At 38.8% G+C, this 21,412-nt stretch overlaps 3 protein-coding genes across 4 annotated transcripts; 2 read left to right on the plus strand and 1 right to left on the minus strand.

Moving 5' to 3' along the window:
- Positions 1 to 1,614: 1,614 nt before the first annotated feature.
- LOC110048715 (uncharacterized) lies at positions 1,615 to 6,206 on the plus strand. The gene is made up of 3 exons (XM_020754493.2): positions 1,615 to 1,693; positions 4,253 to 4,481; positions 5,325 to 6,206. The coding sequence occupies exons 2-3, from the start codon at positions 4,253 to 4,255 to the stop codon at positions 6,011 to 6,013; spliced, it is 918 nt and encodes a 305-aa protein (XP_020610152.1). The 5' UTR covers positions 1,615 to 1,693; the 3' UTR covers positions 6,014 to 6,206.
- A 1,035-nt stretch (positions 6,207 to 7,241) lies between these two features.
- Positions 7,242 to 13,116, plus strand: LOC110048713 (solute carrier family 25 member 43-like). 2 transcript variants are annotated; one of them, XM_089273174.1, is made up of 6 exons: positions 7,242 to 7,620; positions 8,764 to 9,010; positions 9,783 to 9,892; positions 10,440 to 10,481; positions 11,316 to 11,450; positions 12,307 to 13,116. In XM_089273174.1, exons 1-6 carry the CDS (start codon positions 7,342 to 7,344, stop codon positions 12,484 to 12,486), a joined length of 993 nt encoding a protein of 330 aa, XP_089129300.1. In that variant the 5' UTR covers positions 7,242 to 7,341; the 3' UTR covers positions 12,487 to 13,116. The 2 variants fall into 2 exon arrangements, with proteins under 2 accessions (XP_089129300.1, XP_020610151.2); XM_020754492.2 differs by having other exon boundaries at positions 7,243 to 7,620; positions 9,762 to 9,892.
- Positions 13,117 to 15,670: 2,554 nt separating this feature from the next.
- Positions 15,671 to 20,987, minus strand: LOC149102670 (ubiquitin-conjugating enzyme E2 A). The gene is made up of 6 exons (XM_089273175.1): positions 20,848 to 20,987; positions 20,616 to 20,696; positions 20,493 to 20,518; positions 20,283 to 20,372; positions 18,235 to 18,323; positions 15,671 to 16,209 (listed from the first exon to the last, which is right to left on the minus strand). Exons 1-6 carry the CDS (start codon positions 20,889 to 20,891, stop codon positions 16,081 to 16,083), a joined length of 459 nt encoding a protein of 152 aa, XP_089129301.1. The 5' UTR covers positions 20,892 to 20,987; the 3' UTR covers positions 15,671 to 16,080.
- Positions 20,988 to 21,412: the final 425 nt, after the last annotated feature.

Below are 21,412 nucleotides of genomic sequence, written 5' to 3' on the forward strand. Positions count from 1 at the left end.
TTTATATCTGTCATTTTGATTGTCTGTCCATGTATGTCAGTCAGTCAGTTAGTCAGTAGTCAGTCAGTCAGTCAGTCAGTCAGTAAGTCGCATCAGAAGCATATTACCTAGAAGCGTTGAGGGTGGCTTATTACAATTTTTCCGAGACTCAGTAGCGCGCGCTACGATTGCCTGCCAGACGTTAGTATTGGTCGAGCGCGCAAAAATGACGCAAGTAACCCTAAGAAAAACGAAAATAACTTCAGGACTTGAAAGGCATTAAATCACTTCGGTATACGTAGCAATAGTTTCAAACTGCTTTCAAACGTGTTAAAGCCTAAGGCCAACGAAATATGACAGAAAAGGTCCATAAACAACCAGTAAAAGAGCTTTAATTTACTCTTGCTTTCTCGCACGCGATACATGGCGTCACATGAGCGCGCGCGTAAATAAAGGGCATGCGCAGTTCAATTCTCGTCCAAGGTTGTAAAAGCCAGTCTTTGATCGAGGATTGCTCGAAAACCTACCGTACAACCCATATTGAAATTTTCACAGTTGATTTTTAGGGGTGAATCGCGTTTAGAGCCAAAATTTAAAAAAAGATTCTGTAAGACAGATTTTTAGCTATTTTTGATTTCACATTTTCTTAACTTGCGAAAAATTGGTCTTACAGATTTTTATTTTACTTTGCATGAATGTTAAATCAGAGCAAACTTCTTATTCCTGAAATTTTGAGGCGGGGTCATACGGCTGGATTTTGAGAAAGACGTGCACAGTCTCTCCTTAGGTACTTAGTCATTCATTTTGGCCATTTGTTGACGTTTAAATTGTTCAAGTTTCACCTAGAATGACAAAGACTTTAGCAAACAGTGACTAGAGAAAGGAAAAACATCTTGGAACATTTTTCAAAAGAGTTAGAAGTTGGGCTGTTATAATCCATCAAGACGGTTGTAAGCTAGGTGATATGCTTCTGGTCGCATTTCAAGTAGTTGTTTTCACGGGTAAATATTGAAAGGAAACATACTGGGGACTCCAAATAGCCTCGTGGAGGGATGGGGGGGGGGGGGGGCGGGGGTTGTAATGGGGGCTATAATAACAAGTCGCCCGTGTTACAATACTTGAATTTTTGCAAAACTGGATGAAGATGAGGGAAGAACAAAATAACAGGACAAATGGAAGGAGGTGGGGGAGACAACGACTAATGCACCAACCCTTGGCATAAGAGCTCTTCAGCAGAGGTCGTTTTCTCTGGCTTAGAGTTCGAGTTTCGTATTATTGCCCGACAAAACGTGGCGCGCTTGAAGCCAAATGTACCATGTACAAGACAAATTCGTGATTGGGTCCCAAAAAATAGTATGGGTCTGTGGAAGTACTTCGCAGAAACGGATTCTTTTGCCAGTTGTAAAGGGCAGCAAACACGAAGCTACTGGAGCTAAAAGGTGAGGAGACATTTTTGCGTAGAGAGGGCGGGCGTCACGCAGAGCAAGCAGCGTTGCATGACCACTGCGATGTCTTAATTTGTTTTTAGCGGGGGATTCCCATATTAGGGTAATTTTCGCGCTGATTGGCCAATAACCTCCATGACGTCAGAAATTGCATAATTTTAACGTATTTGATCGCGCGCTACACGTTCTTTCGTTCTCTCACGGAATTGTCGAGAGTCGTTTCGAGGACAGTGTTTTGTCTCGATAAATTTACCGGATCTGACGAAAATGTAAGTATAAACAGTGTAAGATTGTTTCAAAGGCTGCTTATTTCACTTAAGGGCAAAGCAGTTTGGCAGTTCAGTCATATCTCCCGTTAAAAACATACTTTGGATGTGCTGTCTCAAAACTGCAACACGTGAGTACAGTAAAATCGGTAGCATCGGGCTTCGCGAGGCAAAAGGGAGAGGAACTTTTTCACACGTGTTCGAAGCTAAGCGAATGATGTTGTTTATGTCTAATTTTCAAGAGCGAAATAATATTCTGAGAAAACGACGAGTATACATGTATTAAAAATTGCAATTTATCCAAACGATTCGAGGAGGGTCTGAAAGAGGGGCGAGGTGGGGGGAGGGATCCTGATCCCGCATTCCCGCTACTTTTTCACGAGAATCCCGCATCCCGCACTTTTTCATCACTATCCCGAATTCCGTTTTTCTTTCCTCCCAGAAAAATACATGAAAAAGTCTAATTTCTGCCAAAAGTTAATAAATGTAAGATGTAGATTGGCCCTTTTGATTTATATTTTGAATTTACACGTGTTTTTAAAGGCTCCTGCAAAAAAGAAATAGCTTTTTGTACCTTAAGGCAATTGTGACCACGGGTTTTCCCTGAAGCATTTACTCTTAGCGATTTCTGCTAAACCAGTGAAAGTTTTTTAGTGCTTCTCAAAGTTGAACAGGTCTTTGTTTTGGTCGTCACTTAGCAGAACATTGAATTTCTCTTTGTGGATCGCTGAGGTTCTGGTGCTAGAACGAGGAGTATTGTCGGTGGCCGCAAGATAAAACGAGACCAAAACTCTTACTGCAGCAGAGCTGGCATCACTATTTGTTATATCTAAGGCCAGCTGTTGAAAAAATTGCCTCAAGATTACAGTAAATGTGAACCTGTGAAGAGACTGAAGAGCTTGAGCAATTGAGTCAATTGAGCATCGAGTCAATAACTGGTATGCTATTACACCACGTGCACTTTTCTGGCATCTGGGTGAAACAAAATACTTTCTGACAGTTTCAATTAGATAACTATTAACCAGGCGTACTCTATAGTTTGGTTTGAAAGGAGACACCACTTAGCACTCTCCTTGTTGATTCGCTTTGGCCGCTAGAACGTTTATTTGAGTTGTGACGATTTCCCGAATTCCCGACAGGCAGGAGAAAAAAATCCCGCATCCCGTGCCCAAATTTTGGCGAGTCCCACTTCCCGGGGAGCAGTCAAATCCCGGATCCTGTCAAGATATTTATCGTTTTCCCGATTCCCGCACCGTATTTTGATCAAATCCCAGCTCCCGCGAATACCCTTCCAGACCCTCTTCAATCAATTCAAAGATTCAAAGCTTCGGTAATTTGCTTTTTTAATTTTCAAGGGGAAATGTAAAATCTACCTTGCAAGTTAGAATTTAATAATCTTGAAATTAGCTCCTATCTCAGAATTATACTTTAATATATCAGCAAAGAGGGCATTTTGAAACTTATGAATTCTTCCAACCATTTGTAGGCAAAGGATCATGCAAGGGGATGTGTCTTTCAGGAGTACTCTTATTGTCATGAAATGATTGAAACGTTGTTTATACAGACCTGCCAACTTGTAAGAACTGGAAAACTGGAATTTTTTTTTTTTCAAAATGAACAAGACAACCCAGGGATTTCTTTTAAATCCCATAGTCTGGCTAAAGGCACAACCTAGCTGGGGATATTGTGTAGTATCAGAAAATATCTACCAGTATATCTCCCCCACAGAGGACCTTCCAACCCTTGGGAAATTCCAGTTAAGCTTCATACATTTCTTTATTTGTTTTTGATCAAACAGAATTCCCCTACCTCCAGGAAATTCTCACCCCTTCTGTGGGGGTAGCATGGATATTTTCTGGAACTGCACATTTGTGAAAAAAAATGAGTCTTTGAACTGGAACATATGGCAGTGTCTTTCTGATCATGTGACAAAACTAAGGTTTTTAGAGAGATAGGCGGTGGAATCCTTCTTTTCTTACCACCAAGGGAGTTGGAAATTGGTTAAAAATTTCGAGAGATTTAGAAATCAAGGATAAATAACATGATACAGGTTAAGAGAAATTATTTTCCTGCAAAGGTAGTGTAGTCAAAAATTGTGTTGAATAATCAGGCATTTGAAACATCAAGGGTTTGAATGATTGGGCTTTCCATGTACAGTTATTTCCTAATTCAGTCACATCTCTCCTTACAGACACCTATATATATAATGGTTTGTTCATTTAGTCCCAGGGATACCAGATCATAGAAGTGATATAATTTATTCTTAAGCCTTATGATAAAGGTAAGGTCTGCATACGAGCCAAGTGGCCCATCAGGCGGGAGATTATCCCGGTTTCTGTACCCATAAAGTGACTAGGAATATTTTACTCCCCCCTGGATGGGATACTAGTCCATTGCAGAGTTACCACCAGCTTTAAATATGCCGGTACTCATTTGTACACCTGGGTGAACAGAGATACAGCCACCTCCTAAATATGAACACAGAGCTTATTGTCCCTTTGCAATTGGTAGTTCAACTGAAGATGTAAATTGCTTCATTTTGCTTTTACTTTTTCTCCCTAGATGGCTGTTGCACAAAAGAAAAATCTTCACTTTGTCGAAAACTTTGGGTTGAGTGGAGCTGCAGCTATCATATCCAAGACTGCGGCTGCCCCCATTGAACGCGTGAAGCTTCTTGTTCAAAACCAGGATGAAATGATCAAGGCTGGCAGACTTGATACTCCATACAAAGGTGTCATCGATTGCACAGCCAGGACGTACAAGGCAGAAGGACTTGTTTCCTTTTGGAGGGGTAAGACAATCACATTTTTAGATGCATATTTAATGCAGCTTATAAAAACAGGAAATCTGATATTTCTTAAAACAAACCAGGGATTTCTGTTCAAACCAGAGACTCACTAAAACTTAAATCATGACTGCGATGCCTGCTTTAATGTGTGAATCTTCTAGGCCTTTCAAAACCATGTAAACTCTGCTCAAACAATGGTTGCATTTTTTTCTGCTGTCAGTCATCTTTGTTGGCTTCAAGAAACACTGCAGCTCACTCGGGGGGGGGGGGGTACTCCCATATATAAGTTACATATGTATATGTGTATGTGCCATTGTGGAGGGTGTGGTTTTCAGGCAGTTTAGTCATGGATACTGGAGAATGAACAGTTTTGGTTTAGACTAGGGTATAATTTAACGGAAAAGTGGCCTGTGTGTAAAAAAAATTAGTTCAAAATGGGGCTCTTTACCCGGTGTTCTATAATAGAAAACAAAACGCGGAAGTGACTTTGTAAGATGTTGGTTTAATTAGCGTATGTTGGACTATGATAGTGATAAAGTTGCTGCATTGAAAATAGCTAGTCTGGTAATAAGGGTAGGGATTTTTTGATACCTAGTATAGGATAGGGTTATAAAATCAAGCTGATCGTGGTCTAGTACCTGTATACCTGTATGTCCCAGCAGTACACCCCTACCCAAAGGTTTACAGAGTACTCCACCCCCAGAAGCTCACTACAACAGATTCTTAAGGTCATATATCAGTTGGCTGTGATTGGTCAATGACATCCATTTAGTTTGTTTTTTTCTTCAAAGAACACTTCAGATGTAGAGATTTTAGTAATGTGTGACCTGTTTTCTTGCATTCCAGGCAATCTGGCCAACTGCATCAGATATTTCCCGACGCAAGCTCTGAACTTTGCCTTTAAAGATCAAATCAAAGCCCTGTTTAAGCCAAAGAAGTCTGACAGCTATGCCACTAAGTTCTCCAAGAACATAGCCTCTGGTGGAGCTGCAGGAGCCATGTCGTTGCTCTTTGTTTACTCCCTTGACTATGCACGAACCCGCCTGGCAAACGATGCTAAGTCAGCTGGAAAAGGTTCTGAGCGTCAATTCAATGGTCTCATTGATGTTTACCGCAAGACCCTTGCAAGTGATGGCATTGTTGGACTCTACCGAGGCTTTGTCATTTCGTGTGTGGGAATTGTTGTATACCGTGGGTTCTACTTTGGCTTGTATGACACCTTGAAGCCAATCCTGTTAGGTGATGACGCCCCCTTGGTTCTGTCCTTCATTCTGGGTTATGCAGTGACGGTGAGTTCTGGTTTGGCTTCCTACCCAATTGATACCATCCGCCGACGCATGATGATGACATCTGGCCAGGCAGTGAAGTACAAGGGCTCCATTGATTGCACTGTCCAGATTTTGAAGAATGAAGGCTTCATGTCCTTGATGAAGGGTGCTGGAGCTAACATCCTCCGTGGCATGGCTGGAGCTGGTGTCTTGGCTGGTTTTGACAAGTTCAAAGAACTGTATGTTGGCTGGCGTTTTGATGACTAAGACATCTAAAATCAAGGATTGGTGTCTTTAAGGTTATCCTGAAGCCTTTGTAAATAACATCTGACCACCCTCTGGAAGAGTTCCATTCTAAATTGGTGCAATAATATAACTGGACTGACTATGTTGGAAGATGGGAGGAAATCTCATTCTTTTGCAAATGTATATTCTCATTAAAATTCAGCTTCAAAACTGAGTTGAATCTCCAGATTTTTTTTCATAATTAGCCGTCATGGGTTGTCAGTCTATTTCCAAACAATCCTATTTCTTTCAACTTCTTTGTGAGTTACTGGCATGAGATTTTTATCCTGAAAGTATCAGGATTTTTTAAGAAGACCAACCAGATCTGAGGACATCGAAAGATTTCCGATGACACTCAAAAGATTTTGGAAGATGTTTTGAGCATATCCCGCAACCAGTCTAAGGATGTGTTTCACCAAACATTAAGCCGTCTCTAGTGCTTTCCCTTGAAAATCGGACAATTTGGGGAGATGTATCATCATCTACATGGACTTTTCTCTTCTTGTGTTGGGTTGAGTTTCTCATATATCTTGAAAGTGTGTCAGTCAAGACTGCCATAGCCCAAAATTCTCAGCTCGGCACGAGAAATTTGTCCATAAGTATGACTGGCAGGAAATCAACCAGCGTGAAACTTAAATGATTAAGGCACGAGAGTTACCAGGTATACAATTCTGGGCCCCCACATCCATCTGTTGTAAACAGTTAATCGGTTTACAACTGTAATTTTCGACGCCTTTACATGGCAGTACATGTGGTGTCTGCCATCAAGATTATCTAAAATGCTAACATCATCCTACAAAGACAGGAAAAATCCAACACTTGATCTGATTTCCTTTTTGTAATGTTTGTGGTATTGTAACACCTCCATAATTACACGTGTTCTCAACCATCTGTTCAGTACAAAGCTGTGTACCACCCACTTTCCTGTCCTTTTTCGGGGAAAAATTGAGGAAGGATAGGTGACCATATGCTAGGAATATATTTTGCCCCTTGTAATAGCCTTACTTAAGGCGACAGTAACCGCACTGAAAAATATAGAGGCATGGCCTAGAGGCATGAGAGCTTCCCAACCCCGAGCTTAACTGTCAATAATGCCTTGTACCACGTATCATTTTCCAGGGACGTGCAGTCAGTTAGGTGCTGGTTTGCGTGTGGCCTGTGTTGTGGCCTGTGCGAAAATTATATCCCCAAGGAGACTGAACTCTAGTTACCATTGTCCCACGCCACTAACAAACAAAATGGCGGCAATTAGTGCGGCAAACGATGAGAACAAATATAATGATGCGTTTTCGAGAGTGTAGTTTTCGGTAATGGCAAAACCTGCAGAAGATGAAAGATTGACGTTTTTTCAAAGCATCATCTGTGGGGGAATTGCTGGTGTTCTCTCTAGAACTCTGACCTCGCCACTCGAAGTTGTGAAGGTGTTGGCGCAGGTTGGAACTCCCGAATCTCGCGTTGGATTTTTCAGATCTTTTAACAGGATTTATCGGAGTGAGGGTTTAAAGGCTTTCTGGAAAGGTAACGGAATCTCTTGTCTGCGACTAATTCCCTACAGTGCGATACAGCTGGCTGCATTCCACAACTTGCTGGTAAGCCATGGGGTGTTACCCAGGGTTGTTGTCAAAGTAAAGAAAATCTTTGAAGTTGACTTGGTTTATTTGTAGTGTATTTGTAATGTAGTGTCAATGTGTTCTGCTTTGGCTTATCTGCATAGCATCCAGCTTATTAAAAGGAAACTGTTAAATCCTATCGTTCTACATTAGAAATCATTCAGGTAGTTTTTATTATAGGGTTAATATCATTCAGGTTTAGCCAGAATTATTTTGTAAACAAATTACCCTACAACATTTACTCTCCCTCCCCTCCCCTCCCCTACCCACAAATATCAAACTGAACGTGCACTCTGGTCGTGTCTGGTGAAGAAGGTCGTTTTCATCAGGAAATAAACTGGGACACAGCCTTTCAGCACTGAATAAGCGCAATAGAATGAATTGTGCCAGTGATTCATAATATTTAATAAATCTACAAAAAATTGAGAACTTTCAAGACTTACCTTGCCTTTTGTATTTATTGGCCACTTTACTTGAAAAGTACCTGTAGGGTTTTCAGGATATCGGATATTTGGGTACAAAATTAAAGGGATACAGGATATTTTGGGGGTAAAAGAATGGAATATGGGATATTGAGATCAGATAAAAAAAATATGCAATATCGCGTAGGAAAATCGTTAATTTTGGCAACTGGAATTAACGGGATACTGGATATTGAGGCCAAAACTTAACAGGATTTGGGATACTCACCACCCTCCCACCACCCTCTCCCCCCCCCCCCCCCCCCCACAAGAGCTAAAAGGTGACTAGAAACCCAACAGAATCACAGAGGACAGAAAGAAAGAGAAAATAAAATGAAAAAAGGCAAAAAAAAATATACAAAGTGAACCAAAAAATGAGATAGGAACCCCAAAGAGGTATAACTCTTTCTGACAAAAGTTGGCCTTGCATGTTTGCTCAAGTGGAAAGCCATGCCATTTGCATCAAAATGAAAGTGAAAGTTAGTTTCTATCTTCAAGTGACATTTTACAGTGCCATTTGGCTGAACATTGCTCACTCTCAAAAAGCTGTTTGTCTATGAGAACAGAATATCCACATATAAACATCTGCCTCAGGGATACATTCACACCAAATAAAGATTGAGGTTTGTATATTTAAATGAAGTATTATCCCTCTTTCCAGGCCCTATTAGAAGATGCACACATGCCAGGCAATTTGAATGCTAAAAGTTGGATGGTGGCTGGTTCAGGAAGTGCTCTTATTGCCGCACTCTTAGTCTACCCAGCAGATATGCTGAAGACAAGACTTATTGTCCAGAATGTCAAGCCTTCCTTATTGCATTATCGTGGAATAATGCATGGTTTCAGGAAAGTCTGGAAAGCAGAGGGAGTTTTGGCATTATATAAAGGATTATTACCAACATTCCTTGGTAGGTTTTTTTTACAATCATGATACACAATTTTGCCTACAAAAAAACGTCAGATTTATCATCAAATTTAGGGACCTGTGACTAGTCAGGGCGTGATGTCAAAACAAGAATGTAGGTCTACTTATCTATGTACACCACAACAGTGTCTAATTTATGGTATACAGTTCAACCCCTATTAAACGGGCACCCTTGGCGAAATGGATAGTGGCCGCTTAAAAGGGGCTGGCTGCTTAATAGAGGTAAAAACAATAGAAAAGCCATCATTGGGACTTTGATTACTGGCTGCCTAATAGGGGTGGCCATTTAATAGGTGGCCACTTAATAGGGGTTTGACTGTATTTCACTTTCACATTTGTTTGGTTCAAAAGATATGTCCGCCTGTATTCTTGTCTTGATGTCTCAACCAGACTAGTCTCAGGCATCCTCCTTGCATGGTGGAACTGGAAACTGTAATCATCCATGGAATGTTATTTTGTTTGCTAGGAGAAACTAGCAGGCATCAGATACAGGGTGAATAAACTGTAAACCTTAAAGGTTATGATCTCTGACTGTGGTTTGATCTAGTGATTGGCTATGTGACAAAGAGGTAGATGGTGTCTTATGATGCATTGAACTGAGCAAATCAAAGTCAAATCTTAGTCATCAGGCATTTAGGTTTTGCATTGTAAATTGCAAATGAACTAATAATTATTAAATAATATGCCATTGTGTTCGTCGTGGAGTATTTTGTTGTGTCATGTGTTTGTTTTAGGTGTTATACCATTTGCTGGAGGTTCATATTTGGCATATGGAATTCTTGACAGCTCAATTGCAAAACCTCCCTGTGATCTCACCCCAACATATATGTTCATTAGTGGCTGTCTGGCTGCCGCTGTTGCTAAGGTGATTTTTTTTGTTGACATGGTGTTCTTGTTAAATAGTAAAAAAAGTATGAAGTGATCAAAACATATTATGTTAATTGGTACATTTTGGAAATCAGGGAGCATTCCCTTTGCAAATAAAGCTATTGTTAGTGCTATGAAGAATACCAGACCTTATGCAACCCATGGTACGACAAGGACTGATGAAGGGTACCAGGCATTTAGAGTGCTTGTATATACATGTATTACATTTAATGGAGTGTGGATGACATCACAAACTAAAATTTACATAAAAATTATTGGGATTCAGGCTATATGCAGCTGTTGGACTCCACTATTTCAAACTCTCAGGTGAAAGAAAACAGTTGGTTAGCATGGGTTTCAAACAACCAGGCTATGATTAAATGTGGAAATAATATATTTTATTGATAGTGGTCCATATGAAGTAACATAACCGAGACTGAAATCGATAACTGAAAAACAATGCCAAATTGAAGGGAGGTAGGATTGAGTTGGGTTCAACTATATTTAGTTGGCAGTACTTGACTAAATTTTTTTTCCTTTTTCAGACATTGTCGTTTCCCTTTGACACAATCAGGAAGAAAATGCAGGTATATATTTTACTCTAAGGGGTGGACCATTTGACGTTGGGGGAGGAGTGGGTGGGTGGATGATTTTGAAAAAAGAAATACTGCAAGTATACTTGTACCAAAAAAATTCATGCATAAAATTGACCACCGTCGAAAAAAAAAGCATCATGCACATCCAGTGAGTCGAAAAAAGCATGTTGCATGGAGAAAAATGTATTGTGCATACACATGTAGCGAGAAAAGTAATTCCTAGTGCATGAAAGGGTAAACAAATTTCATGCCTGTGCCAAATCACCCACCACCCTGCCCCCTCAAAAGTCAATTGGTCCACTCCTAAATGGCTTTAGAGATTCTGATTATGGCAAGCCTGAGGGTCAGGACAATGTTTACTTGGCAGTACTTGCTGCATGTACACAGGAACTTGTTAACCTTTGAACATCTCACTCAGACAGACAAACTTGTGTGATGATTATAGATGTCTTCTCCCAGGTATAGTTGTGACAGGGAGAGGCGAGAGAGGGTAAATTCTTTGACCTTAGAAGAGTCTTAGACTAAAAAATTGTCCAATGGCCTTGAAGATAACCAAGTTCTCATCCTTTAAAATATAACCTGGACTCTGCTTTTTGTGCACTTCCAAAAAACATTCTTCAACAATAACTTTAACCTTTAACCAAACAAAGGCCTCAGATTGCAAATTTCATGACCAAATAAGAGCTACACAAGTACATGTACACTTAGTAGTAGCCCCTTCCCCTCAGTGTCTGATACATTTCAAAGGTTCAAGGAAGCAGAACCTGTCCTATTTTACAAGATGTAAAATATTATGCAATTGATAATGTATTGTATTTCTGACAGGCACAAAGTAAAACTCTTCCAAATCAGGGTGGAGTTGATATCCAGTTCAAAGGAATGACAAGTGCTTTTGTTCAGACTGTGAAGGTCAATGGACTCCCTGGTTTGTGGAGAGGTCTTACCGCTAATCTTTTAAAGGTGAAAAAGTTTCTGATTTCAGGATTTTCCAGGGGATTCCTTAGCTTGCTTAAAGAACAGAGTACCTAAAGACTCTTACCCAAAGCTTTCAGAGAAAGGCTTGCAATACTTCTAATTTGGTTCAGTATACAAAGCCCTTACATCATTCATTTGAACACGGTTTTGTTCTGTTTAGTTTGTCCACGCTAAAAAACATAGTTCATTATAGCCATTATCCCAGGGGCCTTTTATTAAGGGCTCGCTGTACACTGCAAACTGTTTTGCAGTCTAGTGAACACTTGGGGTTTTCAAATAGACGATTCAACTGTGGGGTTTTGCCTGCAAGTTGTCATAGAAAATCAAATTCCATTGCATTGTGACAAACCCCCTCCTGTAAAACTGTACTTATGTGTACCTACCATAACAATGAGCCTTTCAGTGAATATCAAGTTTCAGAGATGTTTGGCAAGAAGTACTTACACAACAAAATTTCACAATCATGCAATAACAGTCATTACTAATCTTAGACATTGTGGTAATACATTTACTAGCATTGAATTTTCTAAGTTGAGTAGGACTGTCTTTGAAGCTGGGGGATAATATAATGGCTTGTCAGAGTTACTGTTGTTTTGTTGCACCCAGGAACCCCATCTTACAGCCACCCCGTTAATATGACCACCTCATTATCACAGCCACTTTGGGTTTTTTTTTTTTTTTCACTTTTTTCTGGCCTAAACAAAAGCTCAGTCAGTCATTTTCTTATTTAAAGAACCCCTTTCATACAGCCACTCTGTTGATATGGCCAGATTTTTGTGGCGGGTTGGTGACTGGATTGACAGGGTCTCACTGTAACCAACTCTAACTTTCTTTCGTCTAGATTGCTCCAAATGCTGGCATCATGTTCCTGTCTTTTGAGTACAGCAAGAGAGTCTTCTTGTTCTACAATGGTTACACTGAGTCACCATTTTCACATGTTCCAAAATCTAATGTAGACCAGAGCATGTCACCAAATGAATTACGACATCATTATTCCAAAAAGAAAGGACACAGCAGATGACCAGACGAAGCACACTTCCCTGGAGTGAATGAACATAGTTGAAAATGGACTTAATGTTCATGAGAAAGTCTAACACATATAAGAGTAGGCTTCCTGTGGCACACATCTATTTTGACATTTGTCATAAAGCTATGACTTCAGTGAGGTAAAAGAATAGTTGGTAAGATTGTGGTGACAACGTGGCATTTCTTTGTCTGACACTTGTCAGATGTTTTCGAGAGTAGCTGAATTGTCACTACTTAAGAAAAATAACCATTAATGCATTTTTAAATGCATTGGCGCAACTAGGCAAAAACCAGCGGGTGTACTGCACAATCTACCGTTGGAGTCAAAGTCAATAATTAAAAAAATCGATTAACAATTAACTTTAGAAAGTCATATGAACATTCAACTTCATTTTTTCCTTGAATGTTCCTTAACCACATAATCACAACTTTGGGAAACAAAGTAAGATTCTCTCAACATTGCTGACCTTCATTTTTTGAGTAATTTGTCTATCAGTACATTTTAATTAATAATTTTAAAAGTATATCACACATCAAGTTATTTTGTAGTACACCTGGCTTACTGTAAATTCAGGTTTAAAAAAGCTTTTACCACAAAGATGTATTAAAGTGAAGAGAAACAATATTAACCATTTGTCACATTGTAAGTATTGATTCAGTCTTGAAGACTGGAGAAAACTCTTCTCCAAAAATAGAAAACATGTACCATGGTTCTATGTGAGTGGAGGTCTGGGAGAATGACAAATGCTATAGGAACACAAGCTGATAGGCAAGTGTTTCCACACCTTTCTTGAGTTCTCCCAAACTTTCCCAAGTGTTTCTGTTAAACAATTAGATCATGTGCTCGAGTTTTCTATCGCGTGATAGTTGATCCTATCACGCATAGAAATTAAGAGCAAATAATCTAATTGTTTTAGTATAAATCTACTAGTTGTTCAAAAGTTTATCTAAAACACCAAGAAGCAGCCATCATTTTGTTAACAAGGGTACACTGCTACTCCACTCACTATCTATCACAGAATAGATAGTGAGTAGCGTAGCCAATCAGAGAACGGCATTTGGGATAGAACACTAAAGTAGATTTACACTAAAACTTAATAGAACCAGAAAGAACATGTTTAATATTTCTTTTAGAAAATTCTGCATCAAAAAAGAAAACAATTTGTTTACTTTGATCATCAAAATGTAAATTGTCATGCCATTACTCAACAGCTCGTGCTAGCTCTGTTTCCATCGAGTTATAGAAACACAATTTTAAACCAATCAGTGCATTATCTTCTTTGGGCTATTTTCTAATAAAAATTATCATAATGTTGATCTCCCTTTACAGCCCTTGACATATTAATTAATAACCAAAAATAATCAAATTATAGGTACAAAGTAAAATTTTTTTTGACACCGTATTGTCAGATACAATGCAGATGTTTCTGCAGTAACGTATCCTACACGCAGATGGTTTCTCCTACAGCTAATCTTGCGCTGCAAAGGATCGCATGGGAGAAACCAACTGCCACAGGGTAGCATTATAAACATGACTGAATCTTCAAGGTGAAAATTTTTGATACCGCAAACTTCCAAAAGTAACAACCCCCCGAAAGAAACAACCTCCTGAAAGTGGCAGGCCCCTAAAGGTAACATAACATAATTGTGGTCGCTAATAAATCCTGAAAGTAGCAGCCGCTTGAAAGTTGCAAGCCCTCCAAAAGTAGCAATACCATCCCCATTCACCAATCCCCCTTCCTCCTACAAAAACAGTGAGACCAAGGTTCAGTAGTACAGTGTATATCTATTTTTCAATCAATAATCAGGTGAAAGTCACCATATGTTAACTTGATTTGAGGTACTCTACAACAAGGGAAGGTATCACTTATGCCACGAAGCGTTGTAAAACGGCAATTGTTTCATGGTCTACTGTGTTAAAACAAAGCCCGTAGAATTTTCAAGTAACAGGAACTTTTCTTCAAACTACTCTTTCGTTCACCAAAAGTAATGAGCCCCTGAAAGTAACAACCCCTTTAAAAGTAATGAGCCCCGAAGGCTGCTAATTCTGAAAGGTTTGACGGTCATTACTTTCAGAAGGTTACAGTAGCTCAGAAAGCACTGCAAGCCCTGCTTCCAAAATGTAAAGTTTATAGATAGAATAACAGCAACTGTCCACAAGTTTCACGCACAAAGAAATCATCACACTGTCATTTGAAGGTTGGACAGTAGATTCAAAATTTTAATTCAAGGCCGGTAGGAGAAATCTCTCTTCCAGTTGGCTGCGTAGGATTAATTTTCATACCAGAGTTCTTTTCTGAAGTCATTGTCATTCTACCCAAGCCCCAGGATTTCACAGTAACGATCACCTCTGATACTGTGTGTTAAGGATTTACACTGCAAGTGACATTTAAAAATTCTCTCCAAATTGCAGAAGCCTTAAGGCAAGTGCAATTTGAAAGGTTTTCAAATATCACGAGTAGTATGCATGGAAATCCTTAATTGCTTGAGCTTTGATACAATATTACTTATTTATTATGATGGCAGACAATAATTTGTGAATGCACACACGTTAGTTTGCACCGCAGTGGAAATTAGGAATTAATGATAAATTGGCCTGCTCTCAGCCAATCACAATGAAGTAATTTTCTCAGCCATATACCATAATAAAAGAAGTAACAGAACTCAAAAAAAATTGCCATTAACAGTTTCCCATTCCCATTGATTCATTTCGTACAATTTTTTTCATTGTTTGCTGTTTACCCACATAATTCTTGATTAGAATCAAACTGAGTGAAGCATACCCCACAAGATTACATTAATAAATCGATTATTTGAATATTAAACCCTCTAGTCATTTCAAGAATGCAATAATGAATTGATTATTTGAATAATAAACCCTTTAGCCGTATTCTTGGAACTACTAGCCCGTTCAATATTCAAATAATCAATTCATTATTACATTCTCTAAACAACTAGCAGGTTCAATATTCAAAAAATCAATTTCATAATGTAATATTACAGGATACACTTCACTTGGTTTGACTTTACAATTCACAAGTGAAAATAAAACACTACACAAAACCAGTGCTACAGTGCCAAAGATTTGAAAAGAATACTATAATATTATCTCATCTAAACAAGGCTTTGGGTTTATTTTAAAGAATGTATGGGACCAGTTCAAATCAATTAAGACTAAAGAGAACTTTCATTTAGTTTATTTTCTGTGTATGTACATCAAGACATTGTTGAAACAAAACCAGCTCTAACATTATAACCAAAGAAAAGGATGACTGATAAAACCATTTTGACTTTACTTTTTTACATAAACAACACTAAACACTCAAATAATAATTATGTAGCTACTATACAAAATCTCTCGATAACCCTAATGTAATGCAAAATTTACATATTAGATTACCCACACCATACGACATTGCCTCTATTTGTAGATACAATAGCCCATAGCAACTGGTCAAATACGGTTGACACATTCACTGTCACGTTTGCCACATGAGATGCAAGTGTCGAAAAAACACAAAACTATCAAATTATCAGAAGAACCTGCAAGCAATTCACATGGCTAGCAGGCCTTAATAGAAAGTAATTATTAACTGTTCAACCAACTCTGCTCCACAATTGCAATGACTTTTTTCTCATACTCTCGTCTGTTCTCTTGATAAAGTTGAGCTGCTAAGCTGTTTGCAGGACTGTTTGGGTTTGGCTCGTCTAAGAGTGACTGCAAGGTTAAAGCAATTTGAAGCATGTTATGGTCAAAAAACTTCTTTTCTCTCAAAAGAAATCACTTTAAAATTGAGACAGGATTATTCAGGGAACTTCTAGTCTTGTTTTAGCCCTGTAAGCTCAGCATCAGATGAGAATTTTAATATACCACAAAAGGCCATTTTCATACAAGTAGTCTCAGTGTTGGCCTGGACCTAGCTTACAACTGGAGCTAGTGTAAGGAGTCTTTTCCAGAGCAATGACATGAATCTCTTTTTGAGTAACAAATTATCCAGCTAAGAATGATAGCAAAAACAATGGGGCCCCGGCAACAGGAGCTGTTAGTAGTCAATGGGCAGAAATTTGATACCGGTAATTAAATTAATCTGAGCTACTTTATTAGCTAAATCACTATTGGCCTTAAATTGAAATGGTATTATAAAAATTTGGAGCACGTAGAGGTCGATTGCCTGGCTACAATTAACAGGATATCTTTGTTTTCACATAACTTGGCTGCGATGTATGAAGAAATTCATATGTGAGGAGCTTTTAGTTATCTTTTTGTGAACCGCCAGACTTAACGCTCTATTCTGTCTTCCTTTTGTCATAATTGTGACATATTTATTAATAATCAACAGAATTTCATTGTCTTTTTGGCCAAAAGTGTTTGGGTAAAAAACCAAGACATTCACAGAAATGTAACCACAATTTAGTTCAGTATACGAAAGCTTACGGCAAGAAACATCTCAGAATAGATCGTCATCTGCTTCAATGTCCAAAAAAGATTACCTAGTTATCAACTAGGGAAGTTCTTGGAAAGAATCTAACAAGAAATCCGCTCATGTTGAAGCCAGGGAATAAATGCTGGCAGCAAAAACAAAATAATTATTTTGCAGGAATGTGACCTGAATGTGTCAATAAAGGAGAGAAATCTCACTTCCAGTTTCAGTCAGCAACGGATATAAATCTTCTGTTACTCTGCTTAATTTCAGCACTGTTTGTAGTACAGGATTCATGGATTTTGATAATCTTTCACCTCAGTTGCAAGCCACAAGGCACATGATATCAAACAGATGAATCCACACGCTTACCCGATGGCACCACCAACACAATGAGAGATCACCAGAGAATAACCACCAAGATCACTATTATTGACCCTATTATTGATCATTTACAATGTTAACAATTATTCTGAAGTCGTGACTTGTTCTAGGCCATTTTTGTTCTACCGTTTTAGTGAAAAATTCGTAAAAAGTGCAAAGAATTGCTGTTCACAAGATAGCTACAACAATGTGTCGTACATGTACAAGATTGACGTGTTACAATCTTTGTTTTATAAATAGCAGAATTCCATATTTTAATGACTAAAGCCAATTATCTGTAGCTAAAAAGGAAACTCTGCGTATCCCTTTGCTGTTGGGTGCTATCACTCTTAGCTGGAGCGTTACTTAGTAATAATCCCCCACGAGCCTCCATTGCACGCTAGTTCCAGTCCAATAACAGAAATATGAAAATGGCCTATTGGACTACACTTACAGTCTGTATTTAAGGTCATTCCCCAGTATTGCATTGCGCATCCCTACTGCACATAATTTTACACGTGATTAGCACGCACGCATTAAAAAATGGCGGCTTTTTCTTTACAGCTGGACCTCACCATAGAGGTAAATCGTCATTTTTTCACAAACGAGTATGGTGATGTATCATTTTTTTTCCTGTTGTTTTGAATTGAGTAATAAATTTCTCTGTGTAAAATAAATATGGACCAATTCTCAGTGTAGAACAAAAAGCAATTGTCGGAAACGTGAATTTAGCAAGCAATCGTAACTACAATCATGGTGCTATTGTGAGGATTTATATGGGTTTAAACAAGGTGCTTTTGCTCCTAAACGAACATGGGGACCCCTCATTTTTATTTCAGAATTTAAGTTCCCATAATATAAACAATTGATAGGCAAAGTTTCACGAAAATCTCAGTGCAGGTTCTATTTCAGCAGAATGACCTTAAAGTCTGGTTACCTTAAAGAGTAAGGGAACAAACCTGTATTGAGGTAAGAATTGCTGACACATCATAGGTAGGACTCCATCTGTTTTGGAGAATGTCTAAGCAAATCCCTCCATCGGCGTAAACTGCAAAGAAGCATCATCTCAATATTAAGCATAAATCCTCTTACGTATGTTTACTTAAGAGGAAATGCATGTGGAAATTGAGAAGCACAGGTTTGGACCTGGCCATTGTTGTTAATCTTGTAGGTGTTTATCCACCTTGGAGTATATAGAGTACATAACAATTACACCTTACAAATTGACCAAGCTTATCTTATCAAAAAACACTGAACATGGAGAACCCACATACATGTAACGCTCTGTGCATATTACCACTGCAATAATGATGTTAATACAACAGAAAAACAAAGTAAAGTGTAGGTCACACATTCTGTTTGTGACTGGCTGCTTTTAGCACATGCACAAGCAGGCAGAGGTGAATAAATGATCAATCATTGTTTGAAATAAAAAAAAGCTTCGATAGAAATGTCCGATGTTTCAAATTATGCAAAGTTGAGAGTATTAGTAGCAGCAAAAGCAATGAGGAAACAAGTTCTTCCAACAAGATATTGCATGAAAATGGTTTCACTTAGCTCTGCCTTTACAGGAATACACATGGTTTTAATGTGCAGTATGATTCACCTGATAGATACTGTGCAGTATGACTCACACATGATAAATGTGAAAGTAAAAACAAAACTGACGGAAAGTAAAATAGGTTCAAAACTACAGCTGTCAGTTGGAAGGTTCAAAGGAACAACACAGTTTTAGACTTCTGACTTGAAACTAAAGTTACAAATGATGTCATGAGGGAACCTTGTCATATGGAGTTCAAAACAGGCAAAATCATGTTGCATATTTTCCCAAGCAAAAGTATCTACATCGAAGATCTGATGGGACAAGAGCCATCTATAACACTTTGATAACACTCTACTTGCCACCATTCATCTGAGAGCACCTAACATTATGGAGTTCACAAATGGCTTTTTCCTTTCCACATTTCTCGTGTTCTCAAATACCAATGGGCTACTTTCGATATATTAAAATTCAGCTTGACAGTGAGGCCTAGAGGACATAAACAAAAGAAATGAATAAACATGGCCATTCAATTTCCTTTGTTTGCATCCTCTAAGCCTCACTGCCAAGCTGAATTTTAATATATCAAAAGTGGTCTATTGTGTTTAATGGCATGATAACAGTGGGCTTTGTCCTAAGTCCCATTTATATGTGTTTGTGTACCAAGACAACCGTCTACCTGAGTTACACTGGGTGAGTTAAATTTTCGCTATTTCCTTGTAAAACTTACGACCACTTATATGAATTTACCAAAGTTGTCTCAGGGGGTCTGTTGACCTGCATTGTCTCGGCAGGTAGGGTACCCTGTCAGACAAGATAACATTTTTGAAATTCACGGCATGCTGGGTGCTGCATAATGCCCACATTTGAGGTTTTAAAACAGAAATTCACATCAACTAGTAAAAATTAACTCAGCAAAGCCAACAGTGATCGAACCAAAACAAAGAGGGACAACTGCACATTTGAATGTTCAATTCAGGGTTGCAAATAACCATACAGGTTCAACCTTGACCCGGCCCACAAGGACAAAATTTTCTCACATAAATGCTTGATAAGGTTGCCTCAGGGGGGAGGGTTGTCTTGGGTACCGTAGATCACATAGAGTTCGTTTGTTAACGTAGCTAGTACTCATGTAAAGTCTGAATAAACTTCCGGTGAGAAACAAAATTTTCAGTTCTACCACTGCACACAACAAAATGTTAAACTAATTACGGCTCGAAACCGGTTCATTTACAAATGTGGATCTCGGCAAAATTACAAGAAGAATCTCGGTCTACCAATAAAGTGATTCCTTGTCGAGTCAAAATTATCCATCCTGCCGATTACAAATTGGTAGTACCTAAAGTTCACACAACCGCTTCGACCTGCAAGATTGCGATGTTCTAAAAATTGACCAGCAGGAAGCGCAATACAAAGGACTAAAGCTAGAACAAACCACCCGTGGTAAGAATCTACGGCTTAACTTACCGTTGGGGTGAAACATTTTTGATATGAACCTAACAGTCGGCGGTTTATTGGGGTATTCTTCTGTAAATTCCATCTGTAATTTAAACGTTCCTGTTGGGACAAACACAAAATACGTACCTCTAATAAACACTGCTTAGTTGATAACAACGCAACGAAATATTAGGACCACAGAGCATAATAACGAATTGAAACAACGTTGTGTAAACTTACCATCTTCAAACGGTGTATCTTGAGGACTGTGCAAAAGACCCGGGCAAAGAAAAGGAATGTGTTAGATATGCATAACTCTGCCTCTTTCAAATTTCTCGCCAAAACATCACAGCCTTCACTTACCCAAATATAACAGCATTCCATATCATAATATTATTTTCCGATGGAGCACCGCTAACCCCGGCTGGGGGATCTTCTTGAAGCCTAGAGATATCCAAAAGAAACGAAACATTGAAGGCAAGAACACATCAAAACGAAACGACGTCTCGGTGTGTGTCTTTTCACCGCTTTCGTTGCGACAATTTCCAGCATAAAACGTCCACGACCCATTTACTAGTCAGGACAATTGTCTTACCTTTTGAAATCCCTCATCAGTCGTCTTCTAGCCGGAGTAGACATGGTGAATTTTCGTGTTGAGTAACAACACAAAATCCACCGACAAACACTGCAAGTTTTCGATCGAAGTAACGAGGTGTGACGTCACTCCACTTGCGGTGTCATCGTCAGATGATGCAATTCTGTCCGCTGACCGGAATTCAAAGTAACTAAACGAACCGGAAACCATAACCACCCGAAGGTTATCATAGCCAAAGTATTCCATTCCGGACTGGAGGAGCCTCCCCCAACCTCTTCTCTTTTCCCCCAAAAAACAAAAAATCCCCGATCACGGGGAATTCCGGGGAATGGTAACCATTTGCTGGAGGAATAGGAACTCTTCTAATTTCGATACCTTTTTCAACGTCAAATTCATAATTAGCTTGGTTTTTACTTAACAAAACTAATCGCTTTGCTTATTTGTTTATTTGCTACATTGGTTTCTACTAAAAACAACCATGTCAAAAGGGAAGATCTACTTTGATAACCGCTTATGATGTCACCACAAACCGGCATCGAAAGCTGGTTAAGTCACGTGATTAATT

This window comes from Orbicella faveolata, unplaced genomic scaffold (assembly GCF_042242905.1).
Source record: "Orbicella faveolata isolate gen_17 unplaced genomic scaffold, um_ofav_v1 contig_35, whole genome shotgun sequence".
Lineage (NCBI taxonomy): Eukaryota > Metazoa > Cnidaria > Anthozoa > Scleractinia > Merulinidae > Orbicella > Orbicella faveolata.

What these genes read in the sequence shown, in the direction of transcription:
- LOC110048715 (XM_020754493.2), top strand. Translation starts at nt 4,253, where the DNA reads ATGGCTGTTGCACAAAAGAAAAATCTTCACTTTGTCGAAAACTTTGGG. An exon ending in ACTTGTTTCCTTTTGGAGGG is followed by an intron (nt 4,482 to 5,324) that starts GTAAGACAATCA and finishes CTTGCATTCCAG; the next exon opens with GCAATCTGGCCAACTGCATC.
- LOC110048713 (XM_020754492.2), top strand. Translation starts at nt 7,342, where the DNA reads ATGGCAAAACCTGCAGAAGATGAAAGATTGACGTTTTTTCAAAGCATC. An exon ending in TGGCTGCCGCTGTTGCTAAG is followed by an intron (nt 9,893 to 10,439) that starts GTGATTTTTTTT and finishes TTCCTTTTTCAG; the next exon opens with ACATTGTCGTTTCCCTTTGA. An exon ending in TTACCGCTAATCTTTTAAAG is followed by an intron (nt 11,451 to 12,306) that starts GTGAAAAAGTTT and finishes TCTTTCGTCTAG; the next exon opens with ATTGCTCCAAATGCTGGCAT.
- LOC149102670 (XM_089273175.1), bottom strand. Translation starts at nt 20,891, where the DNA reads ATGTCTACTCCGGCTAGAAGACGACTGATGAGGGATTTCAAAAG. An exon ending in TGGAATGCTGTTATATTTGG is followed by an intron (nt 20,519 to 20,615) that starts GTAAGTGAAGGC and finishes TCTTTTGCACAG; the next exon opens with TCCTCAAGATACACCGTTTG. An exon ending in AGATACACCGTTTGAAGATG is followed by an intron (nt 20,373 to 20,492) that starts GTAAGTTTACAC and finishes TTGTCCCAACAG; the next exon opens with GAACGTTTAAATTACAGATG.